The following is an 18,675-nucleotide window of genomic DNA, read 5'->3' as shown; positions in this document are numbered from 1 at the left end:
CTATAAGACTATGAAATTGTGAAAATTAGTACACAGAAAACTACTATTTTTTTCTTCGATACAACATATTTAATCTTAATTTGTTGCTGGGGAGATTTGAACCTGCGTGGTATTTAAATGAAATGAATATGTGTGCAATTACACTATAACCAATGCCTACATATGAAACTCAAGTTTTTTTTGTTAAGTATTAAAACCATTGGTGAAATGAACAAAGCAACGAAAACCAACATTACACTGCTGCTTGTATTATTTTGCTAATTTATTTGAGTTTGAATTATTTTTAACATTACAAAAAATCCACAGACCAACAAAATGATTTTGGTGCCCTCGGGTCCTTGGGGCCCGTGCGGTCGCTCGGCTAGCCCAGCTCGCCCTATGCCAGGATTGCCTCTGCTATGCGTATCTTTTTTTTTTATTACGTGTCTTATCAAGTAAGAAAAATGATAAATACAATAAGATATGCAGCTGGTTGCACTAAGGATTTTGCCAGCTTACATAAGAGTAGGGATATCATCGTCTAGAATACAAAAAGATTACAGTGGAAGTTGATATATAAAATAAACTATGATTTTTACTAGATATCAATCATCTTCGATATACAAAATAAACTAATTGATGTATGATTTTTACTAGATAACGATGACCTTCGATATCCAAAATGAACTTGTGAGATTCCTTTTAATGATCATAAATGGTAGTTCCGCATGGGTGGATGCATGCGCGCATACATATATACATATATACATATATAGATTACATACATCCAAGGCCTACAGTACAAACAAACAATACCAAAGGCAAATATTTCACGAGATCATGACGAAATCTCGGTCTGATCTAATAAACAAACAAGGAGTTACATATATTTCACTAGATCATAAGCATTTGCAGCTATTTAGTAAGAATCGAGATCGAAAATTAAATCATTATGATACTTATCAAGATAATCATTCGGTTGGGAGGATACTAGGTTAACCCAAACACAGATTCTCCTAAGAAGATCATGACTTTGGGTTTGCTTGACAACCAAGTAAGAACGATCAGCATAAATAGAGTGAGATAGATGCATTTCTTCTGAGTTCATCATACAAAACCCAATCTTGTTTTAAGCACCAAGCCTGCATTTCGAAGCACCTACGCTACTTCAAAGTTAGTTTTGTTTTTAAACGCTTAGCCTGCCGATCTTCTTAGTTCATAACATTTGGTAAACTTTTTGTTTCTTGTTGTTGTGTAGTGTAACTTAATTTCTAGTTATAATTATTGTTTTTTCGACCAAAAAAAGTTACATTTGGTCGGGGAACGTAAACCTCTTGCTTTTATCTTTCAATTCTACGGCTGCTGAGTTAATTAATGTGTTCTGCATTTGACTGCAGAGTGGCATTCAAGTTATCAATTGAAGATGTTGGAACAATTGTTCATATTTACCAGGGGAGGACTAATCCTGTGGACATATAAAGAGCTTCAAAGTGCTCTTAACGGCCATGGATCCTAAGTACTTGGAAACTTCATCGAATCCTGTCTTATGGAGGAACTGTCTGGCGCAGCAGCAGCGACGTCATCTTTGGATTATAATCGCCCGGGAGCTGCTTACACACTCAAATGGACCTTCCATGATGAGCTTCGCCTCGTGTTTCTCTCTGTTTATGATCAGAAAACCTTCCATGACGTCTGGTATGTGGATGAACTGCTTTCGATGGCAAAGCATAAGTTCTTGGAGATTTATGATCCGACGAGGAGGGACGTCTACATTGATTTTGATGAACCTTTTAAACAACTTATTAACTACGTTAAAATACCAGTTCAGTACCCTTCCCTCAACGAGGAGTTTGAGTCCGTCAAATATCCTATTGAATACCCTCGCCTTAATAAGGAGTTTGATCAGTCCTTTAAAATTCCAATCGAATACACGTCCCCTAAAGAGGACTACTTTGAGTCAAAACCCGTGCAAAAGGCTGGACCTGAAGGATACAAAAATAACGGGTGGTTTTCGTGTATGTTCCGGAGGTAAGTCATTCTATGTATCCTGATGCTTTATTTTCTTTATCTGTATTCTTACTCTAAGTTGATTAATTACTAATTATGCTGGTAAATTTCTTAAAGAATGCCATTGGAGAAGTCGGACCTCGAACCAGCTTTGAAAGCTCTCAAAGAGAAGCTGATCATGGCCAAGAATGTGGTATATATTTTGTTTCTTAATTCAATTAATACCTAATCTTATGCTGCCACCTTGATCATCAAGTTTCTTAATTAATTTATTTGTAATCTGTTTGTGCTTTCTCGTAGGCCGAGGCCGTAGCTGAGGAGCTTTGTGAATCAGTGGCTGCTAGTCTTGAGGGTAAAAAGTTGCCGTGGTTCACAACAACATCTTCTTATGTGCAGGCGGCAATGGAAGAAGAACTTGTTCGTATTTTAACTCCTTCCGTGGACTCTTCTCCTATACTGAATCTGCAGAAGAATGTGTAAGCAGTAATATGAACAATCAAATTACAACTGCATGACAAACCAACACGACACTAGGGTTACAATACGCATATCCCGTGCATTACAAGAAATCAACTTACCTAGAGGCATCGCCATTATGAAAGCAACAGATGCGGTCTTCTACTTCCAACACTCGTTAATTCTCCTCTCTAAATGAATAGGGTTTTAGATATTTTAAGGAAACCTTAGTGTGGAAGCAGGGACTTCAACTATTTATACAATCATTCATCGATAGAGATCCACTCGGTCCAGCCTATTAACAGAAGGAGTGTTGATCTCTATCTCAAAGAGTTTTAGTCCCATCATGACTTGATATACTAGTGTATATCAGATAAGGATCAGAATAGGACAGCTGCAATACATAAACTCCATGACTCTTATCGCATTAGGGCTCTCAAACTTCCCGTGTTTCACATAACTAGTACAACCAGTTATGCACCACACAAGCAGTCCAGTTGGGATCTCATTGTCATTCAAACAAGGTTTTACATTCTCCCACTTGAATGTCAATGATATGCCTTAATACAATAAGAATCACGATGATCATTGAGTTCTCAAAAGCTTGCAACTGATCCTACTCAGTGACTTGTCATTTTTAAGAAAAATATAGGACCACAGAAAACAAAACACGCATTGCTTGCACTTTGCACTCTGTGATCACATACATATTTATCATAAAAACACTATGCCACTTTTAAGAGTCATGATGTCGAGAACTGATAATTTATACCATCAGATATCAGTTCCACATAACAAACTGAAATGATTCCAGTACCAAAATCGTTTGTCAAAGCATAATCAGCTATTCAAACAAGTCAATAGTAATTAACAACTGTCAACAATAATAAAGATATCTGCAAGAAAACCTACGTAGTTCATGGAGAGCTTACTCCCACTCATTAACGGAATCAAAGAGTTCTCTCACTCCCATGTTGAAGACATGTTTCTTGAAGACTCCCACTGGTAAGGCCTTTGTCATCGGGTCAGCTACCATTAAGCTCGTGTGAATGTACTCAATTTCGACAGTCTCTTTCTTCACTTCATCTCTCACTTTTAAGTACTTGATATCCATCAATCTACTAGCATATGACCTTTTGTTATTCTTTGAAAAGAAAACTGCAGCTTTGTTGTCACAGTACAACTTGAGGGGCCTGTCAACATTGTCAACGATTTCCAATCCTCTCACCATGTTTTTAAGCCAAATGGCTTGTTGAGTTGCTGCATAGCACCCTATAAACTCAGCTTCCATGGTTGAAGATGCAATACCCTTCTGTTTTGCACTTTTCCATGATACTGCACCATTAGCCAACAGAAAAATGTAACCATTCGTCGATTTTCTGTCGTCCACACATCCTGCCAAGTCTGAATCTGTGAATCCTACCAACTCCAGCTTGTCCACATAACTGTAGGTTAACATGAAATCTCTTGTTCTTTTAAGATACCTTAGTACCTTTTTCGCTGCAACCCAATGTGCTGTACCAGGATTTGATTGAAATCTTCCTAGTACATTTACTGCAAAAGCCAGGTCCGGTCTTGTGCATACCTGGGCATACATAAGACTCCCTACAAGAGATGCATAGGGCTTATCCTTCATTCCCTCATTCTCTAATTCATTTTTGGGACATTGATCACTGCTTAGTTTGTCTCCTTTGCCAATAGGCAATTCTCCATTCGAACACTTGTCCATGTTGAATCTTTTAGTGACTCTGTCGATGTATTGCCTTTGGGAGAGACCAAGGGACTTCTTAGCACGATCTCTTATAATCTCTATTCCCAAAACGAATCGAGCTTCTCCCAAGTCCTTCATGTCAAAGTTTTGAATGAGCATACTCTTAGTTGTCTGAGCTGGCTAACAATATATTGTCCACGTACAATACTAAGAATATAACCTTTGAGCCAAGGACTTTCAGATAAATACACTCGTCCATTTTGTTTTCTTGAGAACCTGAAACTACCATTACCTGATCAAATTTCTTATTCCATTGCCTCGAAGCTTGTTTTAAGCCGTATATGGACTTGTTCAACTTACAAACCATCGTCTCTTTCCCCCTTTCAACAAATCCAGGTGCTTGTTGCATGTAGATATCTTCTTCAAGGTCGCCATTTAGGAATGCCGTCTTGACATCCATTTGATGAAGTTCTAAATCAAAATGTGCCGTGATAGCTAGGATGATTCTCATGGAGTCTTTTGTTGAGACTGGAGAAAACGTCTCATTGTAGTCAATGCCTTCTCTTTGTGTAAAACCCTTCGCTACTAGCCTAGCTTTGTGTTTGTCAAGGTTGCCTTGTGAGTCTCGTTTTGTCTTGAACACCCACTTGCAACCAATAACTTTTGTTGTCCCAGGTGGCTGTGGAACTAGACTCCAGACATTGTTTTTCTCCATGGACTCCAGTTCTTCATGCATGGCTTGTTTCCATAACGTTGATCGTGCACTTGATATGGCTTGATTGTAGGTCAAGGGATCATCCTCATCACCTATAGTGTGTTCTGCCTCATTTAGGTACACGAAATCAGGCAATAGTGCTGCTTTACGTACCCTTTGTGATTTTCTAACATTCGATTCCAAAATAGTAGTGCCTGGAGCATTTATTTGATCTTCTCCAGGAGGTACTGGTGCATGTACTTCGTTTTCTTGGACATCCACATGGGTCATGTGTTCCTCATTTGCTGTCTCATCTTCTTGTGACAAATGTAAACCGTTATTACATGGACGTGGCTGCATGGGAATAATGAGAGTGGATGCATGCTGATCAGGTAACTCAAGTGGGATTTCTTCGAAATCTGGGGATGAAGCTGCTGATTTGCTGAAGTCAGTCTCATCCTCATCTTCAAGAAATCGTGCATTATGTGTTTCCATAACCCTCGAGTGACTGTTAGGGCAGTAGAACTTATACCCTTTAGACTTCTCAGAATATCCAATGAACTTGCAACTAATGGTTCTTGGATCAAGTTTCTTCTCTGTTGGGTTGTAAAATCTAGCCTCGGCATTGCAACCCCATACATGAAAATGGTTAAAACTTGGTTTCCTTCCAGTCCAGGCTTCGAACGGAATCATGTCCACAGACTTGCTTGGTACCCGATTCAATATATAGTTTGCAGTCTTCAGTGCTTCTCCCCAAAGAAACATTGGAAGCTTTGAATGTGCAAACATGGATCTGATCATGTCTTTTAGGGTTCGATTCCTTCGTTCAGCAACTCCATTTTGATGAGGAGTCCCAGGTGTAGTGTACTGAGCCACGATGCCATTTTGTTCAAGATAGGTTGCAAAAGGTCCTTTGTGTTGTCCAGCCTCAGTGAACCTGCCAAAATACTCACCACCTCTATCGGATCTCACAATCTTAATGTGTTTTTCCAGTTGTTTTTCAACTTCCAATCGAAAGGTTTTAAAACAGTGCAAGGCTTCAGTTTTTTCAGAAATAAGAAAAACATATGCAAACCGTGAAAAATCATCAATGAAGGTTATGAAATATGATTTTCCACAGATGGTTTTAATTGGAAAAGGTCCACAAATGTCAGTGTGTATAATTTCCAATAGACATTGGCTACAATTTGACCCTATTTTCCTAGTATTAGTGAGCTTTCCTTTAAAACAGTTAATACACTCTTTAAAATTGCTGAAATCAAGTTGTGGCAACAAGTCTTGTTTTGTAAGTGTGATGATCCTTTATTTAGAGATGTGCCCCAACCTTTTGTGCCAAAGCATTGAGGTTTTTGCATGAGAGAGCACTTGTTTAGGACCAACACTTTGAACATTAAAACATTCAATCTCATAAGTACAATTCATTTGCCACATATCAACCTTGAGATTAGCTTCACCAAGCAATTTATTCGAGTCATTTGAATGGAAAAACTTTACACTTTGACTGTCACCCACAAATGTAAAGCCGGACTTAACTAACTTAGATGCAGAAATTAAATTCCTTCGCATGGAAGGTACATAAAGTACTGGACTTAATTCTAAAATAAAGCTAGAGGAAAGAACTAATTTGACACTTCCTATGGATTCGACAGCAACCTTGCTCCCATTCCCCACATAGACATTGTAGACTTCATTGTTTATCACCCTTGTTTTTGAGAAGCCCTGCAAGGAATTAGTTATGTGAATAGAACAGCCCGTGTCAAACCACCAACTATTAGGAGGAATGTATACTAGATTGGACTCAACACATACGAAGACATTTATTTCATTACCTTTCTTAACAAGCCAATTCTTGAAGCCATTGTAATTCTTTCTTAAGTGACCTGTCTCTTTGCAAAAATAACACTCCTTTTCTTTCTCAGTTTCAACATTAGCAGTTTTCATTTTATGAGATCCTTTAGAGATGATGTTAGCATTTTTAAATGAAGAAGAAATTTCTTTCTTCTTCTTCTTACCAGCAGCCACGGTTGAACCTTGAGTGAAATCCCTTTTGCGTTTTTCTCCTTGCACAAAATTTACATCCACTGATTTGTCACTCTTGAGCCGATCTTCTTCTTGTGCACACATAGTGATCAGTTCATCTATGCCCCATTTAACCTTCTGAGTGTTATATGAAACCTTGAGCTGCCCATATTTTGAAGGCAGGGAGTTCAAAGCCATATGAACTAGGAACTGATCAGTCATGGGTACTTCAAGGTCCTTCAACTTTTGAGCAAGGTCCACCATCTTCAGAATGTGTTCCCTGACACTTCCCTCACCATCAAATTTCATTGAAGTAATTTGAGTTAGAAAAGTCCCAGTTTCTGCTTTGTCAGATTCTTTAAACTTTTCCCCAACTGCAGCCAAGAAGTCTTTTGCATTATCTTGTTTTGGAACACCCCCTTTAACTGATGGAGCCATTGCTTTCCTCATAATCATCAGTGACATCCGATTTGTTCTCTCCCACTTCTCAACCTTTGCCTTATGATCTGTAGTGCTCTCTGCAGTAATAGCTGCAGGTTTTTCCTCCCTTAATGCCAAATCGAGATCCATCAGGCCAAGAACCATTTCAACATCCTCCTTCCACTTCTTGTAGTTAGAACCAGTCAAGGTCTCAATATTGTTGAAATTGAGGGATGTCATGTGAGGAGCTGCAAAACCAAATGTTAATTTTTACAGTTGTTAGTCATCTAAGTGTCAATGAATAGACGGAACATGATACTCAATCTTTTCCTGACACATAATCGTATAAGCATAGTATCATCTTTGGACAGAAACCATTTATACTAGATTTGCATAGCCAAAATATTGAATACAAGGGCAGTTTACATAACTCCAACACTTTTGAGCAGATGAAGAATATAATCTTGTCAATTCAATACTTCACTATACATTGATTCATTTGTTTAACTTGAATAAATAAACACTTTTGAGCAGATTATTATTCACTTAATACAGATGAATCACATGTTTGACTCTTTAGACAACAAGCCAAAATCAATAACCTAAACACTTTTGAGCAGATTAGGTGTTGAGATCCTTGTTTATGATTCAAATCTTATTTGTCAGTTTGGTTTTGATAAATAGAATGTGAATCCAAAAGTTCTTCTTGGTTGAGTATTCCAATATTGTCACCATTCTTTAAATGGTCTTATCTGCACACAATAGCAAACACAACTGGAGGTATCGACAACAATAGTTGATTACATATAGTGACCATGCAAAACCTTTGTCAGTATGCAGCGAAAGCATTTTAATGGCACAGGATCAAAACATATATGCATGTATTTATATCGAGAGTTAACCATATATTGAATAATGAACCCTAGCCATGTTGGGTTGGCTCTGATACCACATGTAAGCAGTAATATGAACAATCAAATTACAACTGCATGACAAACCAACACGACACTAGGGTTACAATACGCATATCCCGTGCATTACAAGAAATCAACTTACCTGGAGGCATCGCCATTATGAAAGCAACAGATGCGGTCTTCTACTTCCAACACTCGTTAATTCTCCTCTCTAAATGAATAGGGTTTTAGATATTTTAAGGAAACCTTAGTGTGGAAGCAGGGACTTCAACTATTTATACAATCATTCATCGATAGAGATCCACTCGGTCCAGCCTATTAACAGAAGGAGTGTTGATCTCTATCTCAAAGAGTTTTAGTCCCATCATGACTTGATATACTAGTGTATATCAGATAAGGATCAGAATAGGACAGCTGCAATACATAAACTCCATGACTCTTATCGCATTAGGGCTCTCAAACTTCCCGTGTTTCACATAACTAGTACAACCAGTTATGCACCACACAAGCAGTCCAGTTGGGATCTCATTGTCATTCAAACAAGGTTTTACAGAATGTGCCAAGGAAACGCTGTGTTTTAGCTTACATTGACACCAGGGGAGATTGGAAAGCAATCAGTTCGGTTAAGGTAATTAAGCTGATTGATTTATTTCTTGTGCTCAAGTCAAGCAGGCCTCTAATTTATTAAATGGTTCTGTTTAATCATATATTGTGATCAATTTGCTGCAGGCTGCTTGGCGGCTTCAGAAGGAACGGAAGAACAGCATTATTATGGTGGCTGACCGTAATACATTCCGGTCAGAGACTGTTAAGCAGCTGCGTAGAGGTGCCTGGAAACTCCAGGTACTGAGCTATATAGATAGTTTCAATTATATGATTCACATTCACTTAAGAAGATTATATTTCACAGACGTGAGTTAGGTCAGTTTGTTGGGGCAGTGTCCCTCCCCTTACACCTATGTTCAAGTCACCTTACTCGTAAACTAGATCGGTAGATTATTACTTACTGTCTCAGCCTGATAATTAACTTCCGATTATTAAGAAACCACTATTGTTCCATGTCATTTCGAGAAGCGGTATGAGAAAGATCCTGCAATTTCCATAAAGGAAGCAGTCCAGGAGACCAGAGACGAAGGTTCAGATGTGCTTGTTCATGCAGCCAGTCCAAAGCAGGTATATCGTGTTTTCAAGTTTTTTCTTTTGCTTTCGCTGATGCTATGATCATATGTTATGTGAACTAATGACTGAATTTGATCATGCATTGTGCAGGCTGCAACTGTGCTGGCGACGGCATAATTATCTGGAGCTAAGGTTATTTTACGTGGAGTTTGGAAGCCGTACACAGGAGAGAAGCACACAACCAGAAAAATTGTCAAGAAACTCTTCAAATGACACTCACTGTGCCGGCTTCTTAATCTCGTTAGTTAATTTGTTTGTCGATTACATAATCCAATATCATTATCGTGGATTTTCGAAACTTGAAGGTGAAATAATGAAATTGTTTGGCACTAGTTTAATATCAAATCTAATTAATTTTATGTTGTTGAAGAGCTTCTCTTTCTCTAATGTAATTAACATTCAAGTTTTCAAGTCCATATTGCTCACTTGTCTTCTTTTTGTGAGGATGCATATCTCTACCGGCAAGATAACTAGGCTGGCATATAGGTGAAAGTGAAACTAACCAACTGGTAGCTCATGAATTTAATTTAATACTGGATTGCAGAAGGGTGGGAAGATATATGCGAAAAATTTTACATGCGAAAAGACATATGCTTGTTAAAAAGACAGTATATAATCCAAATTACATAGGGGTGACTCTTATTAATTTCATAATTGTTAACATGTTATCTCACAGTTTTTCTGTCCATACTTGGTCTAAGACTGTTTCATTACAAGTTTGCAACTGGGCTCGCAATTTTATTTAGACAGGCAGTACAAATTCTCAAGCCTATTTCTCTGTTTCTTGGAAGAAATGTTGTGCCCCTTTAAAGGGAGGGAGGGTCTTGAAGTGAGGAATTTTCAAGCTCTTACGGTTTTTGCACACGGTTGTTTAATACTACCGGTAATTGCGCTCTTAATATAAAGGCCTTCTGTTTGGCCTGGTTTGCGGCCTGATTTACTTTCATTACAACTGTCATCCATAAAATTTGAATTCATAACCTCACAAATTCTAAGTGCAGCAACAACAGAGTGTTGGAATTATATATTATAATATTTAATTTTTGTATGAATGAAAAATAACGAATTCAAATTCATGAGTTGCGTCTGTTCGTTGGAACTTTAGGCAACATTTATATTGTTTCAAAAAGGGTGGCTTGAGTTCTATATAAACTCAAGCATCCCACCTATCTAATAGAATTAAGAGAAAAGTTTTCTCCAATGTCTTAGTAGATATCCGAGTCGTGTACATTTGCAGAAGACGTGATGTTGCTTATTTGGTTAGCAAGGACAACCAATGAGTTTGTTATATCATGGTTGTTCATGGTAAGAACGCGTTTGTGATAACAATACACAATACCATATTCAAATCATAGAGCTTGAACTCATTATGGATGAGTTACTTTCGTTGTAATAAAATGACGACTGAATTAATAATAGAGGAGGCTAAGGTCCAAAGAAGTGCTTTAACATCACAATTATGAGAGAATTGTGGGGTTGCTTAAATATCATTAAGATATAATGGTATTTACTTAACAAGAAAGAATAAAAGAATTTGCTACCTAAACATAATAGTATACAATTTTAAGGTAGAAAGCTTTAGAGATCTTTCTTTAAATACCTTAAATGTGGGGGAAGTCTACTTCCTAGTGTTAGCAAATTACTTACAAAAGCCCCATCATATATACACACACACACACACACATACTTTTGAGGACTTGAAATTGACAAACAACTACTCTCATATGAAATATAATTTCATTAGACGGATTGTGCACACCATTAAAAATAGTCAACCTAGTAGTGGATCAAATTATTAAAGGTTAGACTAGAGAGTAAGTTGATCATTGAGGGAAATGAGGCTAAAGCCAACATAACTAATGAATCGGCCGGGCGGAAACCTAATTTAGTTGATTGGAGATCCCATGGTCTAAGTACAATAGGCAAAATGGTTGGGCATGATTCAAAGAAGTTAACACACCACATACCTCATTCCTACGATGGAAGAAGTGTGTTGTCTGCAGAAGTTTTAGGGTGTATATTTATACTTAATGACAGTGATATCTTATAAATAGGAGGAATAGAGTAGATTATTTTTAATTAGTGGTCACCTATGTGAGAGTACAAGTGAGTCGCTTCTATGATCATGAGATGGCTAAATTATCTAAAGCTCTCATGAATCCGGGATTTGTTCATGACCAAATGAACACAATCGTATGAACCAGAATATATTAGGATTAGTGATGTGTGTTGCTTATTGTCTCAGTTTACTTCTGCGGTGAACAGTTCAAGATTCCATATTCATTGTGTCACCAAGTAAATCCGATAAGTATTTACTAGGGTAGGTTCAAGTCCAAAAGACACCTCTCCCGATGCATCTCTTGTCCGCCTGTACTCTCAAATTCTTCCTAATTTTTCATTCATGCGGGGGATTGTTGGAAATTATAATATTTAATTTTTGTATGAATGAAAAATAACAGTCGTGTGTCATAGTTGAATTCAAATTCATGAGTTGTATATGTTCGTTGGAACTTTAGGCAACATTCATATTGTTTCAAAAAAGGTGGCTTGAGTTCTATATAAACTCAAGCATCCCACCTGTCTAATAGAATTAAGAGAAGAGTTTTCTCCAATGTCTTAGTAGATATCCGAGTCGTGTCTTGAGAGTACGAAATATATGAAGTTTGCCAGAGTCCGAAGATTGAAGTGCTTTGACTTCGGATTATAGATTGTTGAATCTTAGGAGATGGACACCTACCGAACTACAAGCACAAGAGTATGGACGAAATTCTATCTTTAGGACATTGCATTTATGCAAGCCTCAATCTCCAAGTTTGTTAGTTTTTCTAACTTTCTCTCTAGTTGTTTATATTAATCTCATATATAATTGATGTTGTGAATTTATTTATGATTATTATCATTCGAATTATATTGTTATTTTCGTATTTTCTAATATTGCTCCAACACAAAGTACATCTAAAGAGCACTCATAAGTCATAGCAGCAGAAATGGCAACAAACTGCACCACAATTCACATATCACAAAATTAACGAAATTGAAAGGAAAATCGAGTAAATATATATGAGTGAAAACTCTAAAAATTGTTGAGAATGAGTTCCACATTGATGCGACGAGGGACTTTGCATGGGCTTATAAGAGGTTAGGTTACTCTCCATATTGCCAATTGATTTTATGGTGGAACCTCAACTTTCTTCATGGTATCAGAGCAGGTTGTCTCACGTGTGAAGCCAAACGGCCACATGTGCTCCACGTCACCCTGTTATGTTGTTCACGTGTTAGGCTTGAAAATTCACCACACATGAAGGGGCGTGTTGAGAATGAGTCACACATTGATGATGGGAGGAGATTACTCCCTATATTACCAATTGGTTTTATGGTGGAACCTCAACTTTCTTTAAAAATTTCTTTCTTACTAACCAAGCATAGAGGCAGCCCTTCTCCTCGTGGCGCCTTCGAACGTGATCAACCGGCGACATTTCTTGGTGCCCCGGTGTGCATACGTATAGCATAGGAATAGAAGAAGTTTTTTTTAATAACTGTATTAAAAAACAAAATTATAACAACTCAGTTGTTCAAATCCGAGAACGCTTTTCTTTTTTTCGGTCTTCCTCCCATCACAAACTAAGAGAGTGCTGAGTTTTCTGTGCAACTCTTTGCTTTTTTAGGCTTACAAATTTGAATAGAAATACTTAATGATAAAAGCTGCGTGCGTATAAGATCATTTAAGCCTAGCACATGTGTGGGGTGGCCGTGTCATTTAAGCCTAGGACGTGACATCACAATTGGGTAACGTGGGAGCACGCGAGTTGTAGCTCAACATGTGGGTAATGTGCTCCGATATTATGAAGAAAGTTGAGGTAAAAAACCAGTTGCTAATATTGAGGGCGGCTCAACTTTTATGAGGACATGCAAGATCCTTCAATTCCTTGACGTGGAATTTACGTTCTCAACAGCATACATACATACACACATGTTTATGTGCATATATATACGTATAGTAGGTGCATATATACGTATACATACGTGCAGGCCATGTGAGGTCACCGTCCAAATGAAGATGAGAAGTCAAATTCCAATGGCATGAGTCATGGCACCATCATCAGGACTTCCCGTGATTCATATCCTTGTCACTCACAGGAAATCACTTGTTTCTTTATCAATATTAAGACGAGACTGCCAAACCTACTCTCCTTTATTCTTTCAGGTATGACAGTTGTATGATTCTAACATGGGTTAGTAGATAGAAAAATATGGGTAACGGAGTCTAACCACGTCATCCGCAAAACACCCCACAAAATATCAATGATGGCGTATGATTTGGTCTTACTCGATCCCAAGTTGATTCTCACCCAATGCAAGAGTTGCCTTGTTAGTCTGTCCTACCGAAATTCAATCGTTTTTATGTGACTACTTCAGCCAAAATCAAAACATTATACCAACATAAAATCCCATATTTTGATCTCATCCGATTTTGCGCTAAATTTGTCAAAACATAAAAAAGACCAAAACACTAAAATAATAAACAGAAATAGTGTGTGTAGAATACATGAGTCAAATGTTGTTCCAAAAGTCATCATGGCAACAACATTTAGATTTATGAACTTCACCTAGTACATGTGAATCCATACTAGCCAAGGTCAAACATGTTTGTTCCAAAAAATATTTGAAATGGGAAGGAGAGGACATTCATTTAGCTATACAAATCTTCTTTTGACATTACAAAGCCAATGGCTTTGAGCATGATCACCATCTACTTAATAAGGAGAGACTCAGAAAAATACAACTTACAAAAGATAGGCCACAGCAAACCAACCTTTCTGTAAAGATACAAAGATGTGTCAACAAACATAACATACAGCAAGGAAAACAGTCCTTTAACGAATCTTCTGCGCAGCGGGATCATCCATCAGTACAATTCAAAAGTACAACATCCAATTACTAACATGATGAACCCCGTTTTCTATCTCTGGTTCTGTTCAGAACCAATTTTTGATCTTGATAGAGCTGTCACAAATGCATGCCAAGTTCTGTAACTTGAGAAATTAGCAGACAACAGGACACGCAGGAGGCTTTATGGGAGATAAAAAGTTACAGGCTACAGGTTGGACACCAGCAGCAGTTTCCAAGCGTTCCCATGTTAACCTTCGCTTCTCAGCTGCAGCGCTTGACCTTTTATTTTCCTCCTCCAACTTACATTGACAGGCAAGTACCAGCTCCTCATCCATATCGCAAAATGTCTTCTTCACATTGAGGGTCAGGTTCAGCACTGCTTGATTCCAGTGGTTTTGGGTGTTTCGCTCAATAGCTGGGAAGACAAGAGGAAAGATCACCTGGCGGTTATGTGCGATAAGGTTAAGGATGTGTTCATTGTTCCACAGCAAGTGGGCTCGTTCAGCCACCTGAAACAAAAAAACATGTCATAGAGGGAAAAGAGAGGCATGAAAATAACATGATTTAGAAGCTTTATCGGTTGAATGATCAAGATCATGCTAATGCATAGTTCTTAGTGTCAAGCAAGCAAATTTCAGTCAAACATATAATCTGAAAACTCAAGATGTACTAAGAATTGCAATTTGGCCGCCAATCTATGCAGTAGAATATTACCTGGTAATGAGAACTATTGAGGCAGCATCTTATGCGCCGGAACAGTGGAACCATGATCCTTTGAAACTCATCCATGCTAGTCATTTCCAAAACCTCTTCTAACTCACTTAGAAACATCAACTCCTTCTGGCTATTTGTTACAGGCCAGAACTTCAACAAACCCTTTATTACAGTACTTGCCAACTTCGGATCCTTATCTATGAACTGTACAACACAATATGTCAATTGCTGATGATAAATACCCACTGACTTTGGTTTGTGTAGAGGAATAAGAGCCCTCCACAAAAATATCTTGTGTTCCTCCTTCAATGGCAAAGCAAACCCACTAATTACACTTCCAAAAATTTCCAACAGCTCAGAAATTCCATTATGCCTTTCAGTTTCGAAAACAAAACGATATATGATATTGCTGACAGCTTTCCGAATAAAGGGTCTGTGTACCATGAACTTTCCATAAATCCTATGCAGAATGGTTTTCAAACAGTCTCTTTCTCTTGGGTCCTCAGAGTCAAAGAGGTCAAGTAATTTTACGATAAAAGAGTGATCCACATGCTTTTTTGCCACCTTTATGTCAAGTGAAGTATAACTGATAAACCGAACCAGAAGATCATACACAATTTGCAGGTATGACCAAGAAGGATCAAACATTGGTTCTTCATCGTCTGTTTCACCCCCAGTAAAATTAGATCGGTACTTAGGTGGAAAAACTCTAAACAGGTTGACTGCACACATTTTACACAAGGCAGAAATTGCTGGTTCGGTGAACTTCACAGTCCCAGAAGAAACATAATCAACAAGTTCTATCAATGTTTCACGTTTGAGATCTTGCTTAACTGGCTCACTGGAATCAACAAACTCACAGCAAAGGTTCAGCTTACTGATAAATAGACTATGCTTCTGAGGGTTGGAAACCTCCTTGAAGGATAGATGGGGCTCCACTGCCTCAGCTCCAGCTGCAATGCTTGACGGGAAAACTGCTGAAGACACTCGCTTGACAACATTTAATTTGCTTGTAAGAGAACTCCCACCAATTGTACATTGGAACCCACTCCCCAAATTGGGAGTATTGCTGCCAGATTCACTCCCTGCAGAATCTAGCGAATCAGATTTTGACGACTTGCGAGGAAGTTTGCTTAGAATTTGCTTCAGCATGGTGGAAACCCTGCAAATTCCAACCAACATTCAACATGGCAGAATGATGTAGCAATCAAATCACTACATCAATGCATAAAACTTTCACACATAATAGGTCATCATGACTTATGAAGCTAAAAGACAGCAAAACTGCGATGAAGTTGAAGCTTTTGAGCAGACAACCTCGTTAGTCCATGGACTGTTAATCAGTAATATCTACATGACCACATTTCTCCAGTAAAATCCCGAACAAAAGCATAAACAAGTAACCACTGAACTGAATCTCTCAACCCCTTCAGCAGTACAGTTGCCAAAATAACCAATGCCATTCTTCAGCAGATGGTAAATCCAGATCAAACTCAAAAGCAATCAATTCAAAACATGAAGAATTTATACACCAATAAAAATCTAAGAAATACTTCAATCTGACTAAAAAAGAAGCACACACTACAGAAAGAAACAATTTAAAAACAAGTCTCTAATTAGCAACAAATCATAAGATAATAAATGCATATAAAGTTATTAGATTTTGCTAAAACAAACAATGGAAACTCAGATCTGGAACAAAAACAGAATTATAACACAGATCTACACCAATCCCAGATCACAATTATCATAAAACCCTCTTAAAAAGGAAAACTTGGGCATGATCTACGCAATGCACAAACAAAATTCATCAAAAACAAGACCCTGAAGTCTATCCAAGTTAGCTAAACTGGACACAAACATTCAAGAGGAGAGAGAGAGAGAGAGGAGAGAGAAACCTGTTTTGGAGTTTCTGGGTGTTCTTGTGAAAACAACACAGAGAGACCCTTTTAGGAAATGAGAGGAGCAGAGGAGGAGCTCATGGTATCCACAAAACTACCCAAAATTACATTTTGGGTGAGAAATGAGAAAGCAATTTACTTTGGAACAAAAAGGAAAGAAAAACATGTAAGGCAGGCAGCACAGAGAGAGAGAAGTAGAGAGAGAAAGGCAGTGTTTGGCGTGAAAAAAGTGATGTATTGATCCACTATTGCCTTTTATGTAGTACTAAAAGCTTAAGCTGGGGGGGGCCTCCATGGGAGATCAATAAGAGGTACTCGATTGAAGAGAAGAGGCGGTGTGGCATTTTCTGAGAATTGCAGGCACCCAACAAAAATTAAAGTTTAAAACTTTTGGGTTCAGTTGGTAGAGAGAATAAAAGAAAGAAAATAAAATTATATGAAAAAAAAATAGAAAAACAATATGAGAAATATTCTTTAAGGTATGCTTGGCTGAGCTGAATAAGATCTGGATTGGATTTCCATTTGGTGAAAAGCCATATGCTATTATTGTACTTGTGGGGCACCGAAAGGAGCCTTGTTGTGTACCAGGTTGGTTGGCTGGAGCACCAACCCAAACCCTTGTGTGTGTGTTGTTCCCTTTCTTAACTGATTTTTGTTGGCCCATTTGGTTTACTTGTGTTTTATTAGCCCTAAACAAACAAAGGGTAGATGGAGATAACTAATAACCTACCCTAGTTATGTTAATGTGACAGTATTATTCTAAGTTCAAGTCGCAACTTGTGTTGCGGCATCTAGGTGTTGAATGTGGCATCGAGACGACAGATTTTTGTACATTGTCCTCGCAACGAAGGGCTTTGTTCCAATACAATTAGTGAGACGAAGCCTAGTTTGTTGTGCAAATAAGTTTATTTTTTCGTCGCTTAAGGTTTGTTTTCATGACCTTTGTGTGAGGACTTGTGCATGACGAAGATTTCATCGCCTTATTATTATTGCGACGGAAATTCTATTTGTGTGACTAAATGTTGTTTGTCAGGAAAACTGTTAAATGTAGTAGTGCATAGATTAAGTGCAAACATGTGTTATTAAACTTGAGATACCGTTATATTGCTATCCTATGTATAATTTGGCGAGGCATCGTCTAATTCTCCAACATGTTGCATATACCCTAACTTAGTTGGGTTATTTAGGTAACTCGACTTTTATAAAGCGATATCGTAAGAGGGGAGAGTTCAACCCCTAATCTTCAATGCCAATAATAAATTTTAAGGAAAACTAATGAAAATGGCTTGAAAACTTTGAGTTTTAATGATAATGACAAAATAAATGGTAAAGTGAATAGTACCAGGATTGATTTTTTAGTGTAAAAATATGGTTTTTCGTTAAAGTGAACAGTACCATGGGCTTTTCATTAAACTCTCAAAATTTTATTAACCAACTAAGCTATAAGTTCTTTACTTCTTCAATTTCGTAGGAGGTTATTTTGAAAAAGAAAAGATAAAAAATCATAATGCATGTTGGCGAATGTAACTAAAGGTTGATTTGTTCAATTGTTCCCCAAGACAAATGATGGGATCGACATGATAACTAGATGACAAAATATAGTGCCAATCCTTTTTCTACTCCCATAGGCTGCCCATTAATTAGTTGGTAAGCATAATCATGTATATTAAACAAACATAAAACAAAATTAAAAGGTCGGAGTTTGCTTATTTGGCTTTGGAGAAGCAAAGAAGACCAAATGATTCAAGTAACAATAAGTTTGTTTTCCAATAACTTCGATCTTATCCCTTA

The 18,675-nt window shown here is 37.7% G+C and overlaps 3 protein-coding genes and 1 long non-coding RNA gene across 4 annotated transcripts; 2 read left to right on the top strand and 2 right to left on the bottom strand.

Annotated features, from left to right (window-relative positions):
- Positions 1–1,525: 1,525 nt before the first annotated feature.
- Positions 1,526–2,466, top strand: LOC137744691 (uncharacterized). The gene is made up of 3 exons (XM_068484502.1): positions 1,526–2,007; positions 2,104–2,179; positions 2,287–2,466. Exons 1-3 carry the CDS (start codon positions 1,526–1,528, stop codon positions 2,464–2,466), a joined length of 738 nt encoding a protein of 245 aa, XP_068340603.1.
- A 3,864-nt stretch (positions 2,467–6,330) lies between these two features.
- LOC137730862 (uncharacterized) lies at positions 6,331–7,451 on the bottom strand. Its single transcript, XM_068469857.2, has 2 exons — positions 6,677–7,451; positions 6,331–6,566 (listed from the first exon to the last, which is right to left on the bottom strand). The coding sequence occupies exons 1-2, from the start codon at positions 7,449–7,451 to the stop codon at positions 6,535–6,537; spliced, it is 807 nt and encodes a 268-aa protein (XP_068325958.2). The 3' UTR covers positions 6,331–6,534.
- Positions 7,452–8,751: 1,300 nt separating this feature from the next.
- On the top strand, positions 8,752–9,374 carry LOC148690857 (uncharacterized). The gene is made up of 3 exons (XR_015956850.1): positions 8,752–8,828; positions 8,930–9,043; positions 9,275–9,374. It is a non-coding gene; the product is annotated as an uncharacterized LOC148690857 (long non-coding RNA).
- A 4,667-nt stretch (positions 9,375–14,041) lies between these two features.
- LOC137739438 (serine/threonine protein phosphatase 2A 57 kDa regulatory subunit B' kappa isoform) lies at positions 14,042–17,505 on the bottom strand. Its single transcript, XM_068479006.2, has 3 exons — positions 16,882–17,505; positions 14,984–16,145; positions 14,042–14,778 (listed from the first exon to the last, which is right to left on the bottom strand). The coding sequence occupies exons 2-3, from the start codon at positions 16,133–16,135 to the stop codon at positions 14,422–14,424; spliced, it is 1,509 nt and encodes a 502-aa protein (XP_068335107.1). The 5' UTR covers positions 16,136–16,145; positions 16,882–17,505; the 3' UTR covers positions 14,042–14,421.
- Between the last annotated feature and the right edge of the window lie 1,170 nt (positions 17,506–18,675).

Source organism: Pyrus communis, chromosome 15, assembly GCF_041283825.1.
Source record: "Pyrus communis isolate YQ-2024b chromosome 15, ASM4128382v1, whole genome shotgun sequence".
Lineage (NCBI taxonomy): Eukaryota > Viridiplantae > Streptophyta > Magnoliopsida > Rosales > Rosaceae > Pyrus > Pyrus communis.
This window is presented reverse-complemented; position numbering and strand designations above follow the sequence as displayed.

Bases quoted from the DNA above. Each gene is read 5' to 3' on its own strand.
- LOC137730862 (XM_068469857.2), bottom strand. From the start codon at position 7,451: ATGGTTCTTGGCCTGATGGATCTCGATTTGGCATTAAGGGAGGAAAAA. The intron at 6,567-6,676 runs GTAATGAAATAA...AATTCCTTGCAG, and splicing joins GAATTGGCTTGTTAAGAAAG to GGCTTCTCAAAAACAAGGGT.
- LOC137744691 (XM_068484502.1), top strand. From the start codon at position 1,526: ATGGAGGAACTGTCTGGCGCAGCAGCAGCGACGTCATCTTTGGATTAT. The intron at 2,008-2,103 runs GTAAGTCATTCT...AATTTCTTAAAG, and splicing joins TTTTCGTGTATGTTCCGGAG to AATGCCATTGGAGAAGTCGG. The intron at 2,180-2,286 runs GTATATATTTTG...GCTTTCTCGTAG, and splicing joins TGATCATGGCCAAGAATGTG to GCCGAGGCCGTAGCTGAGGA.
- LOC137739438 (XM_068479006.2), bottom strand. From the start codon at position 16,135: ATGCTGAAGCAAATTCTAAGCAAACTTCCTCGCAAGTCGTCAAAATCT. The intron at 14,779-14,983 runs GTAATATTCTAC...TTTTTGTTTCAG, and splicing joins TCAATAGTTCTCATTACCAG to GTGGCTGAACGAGCCCACTT.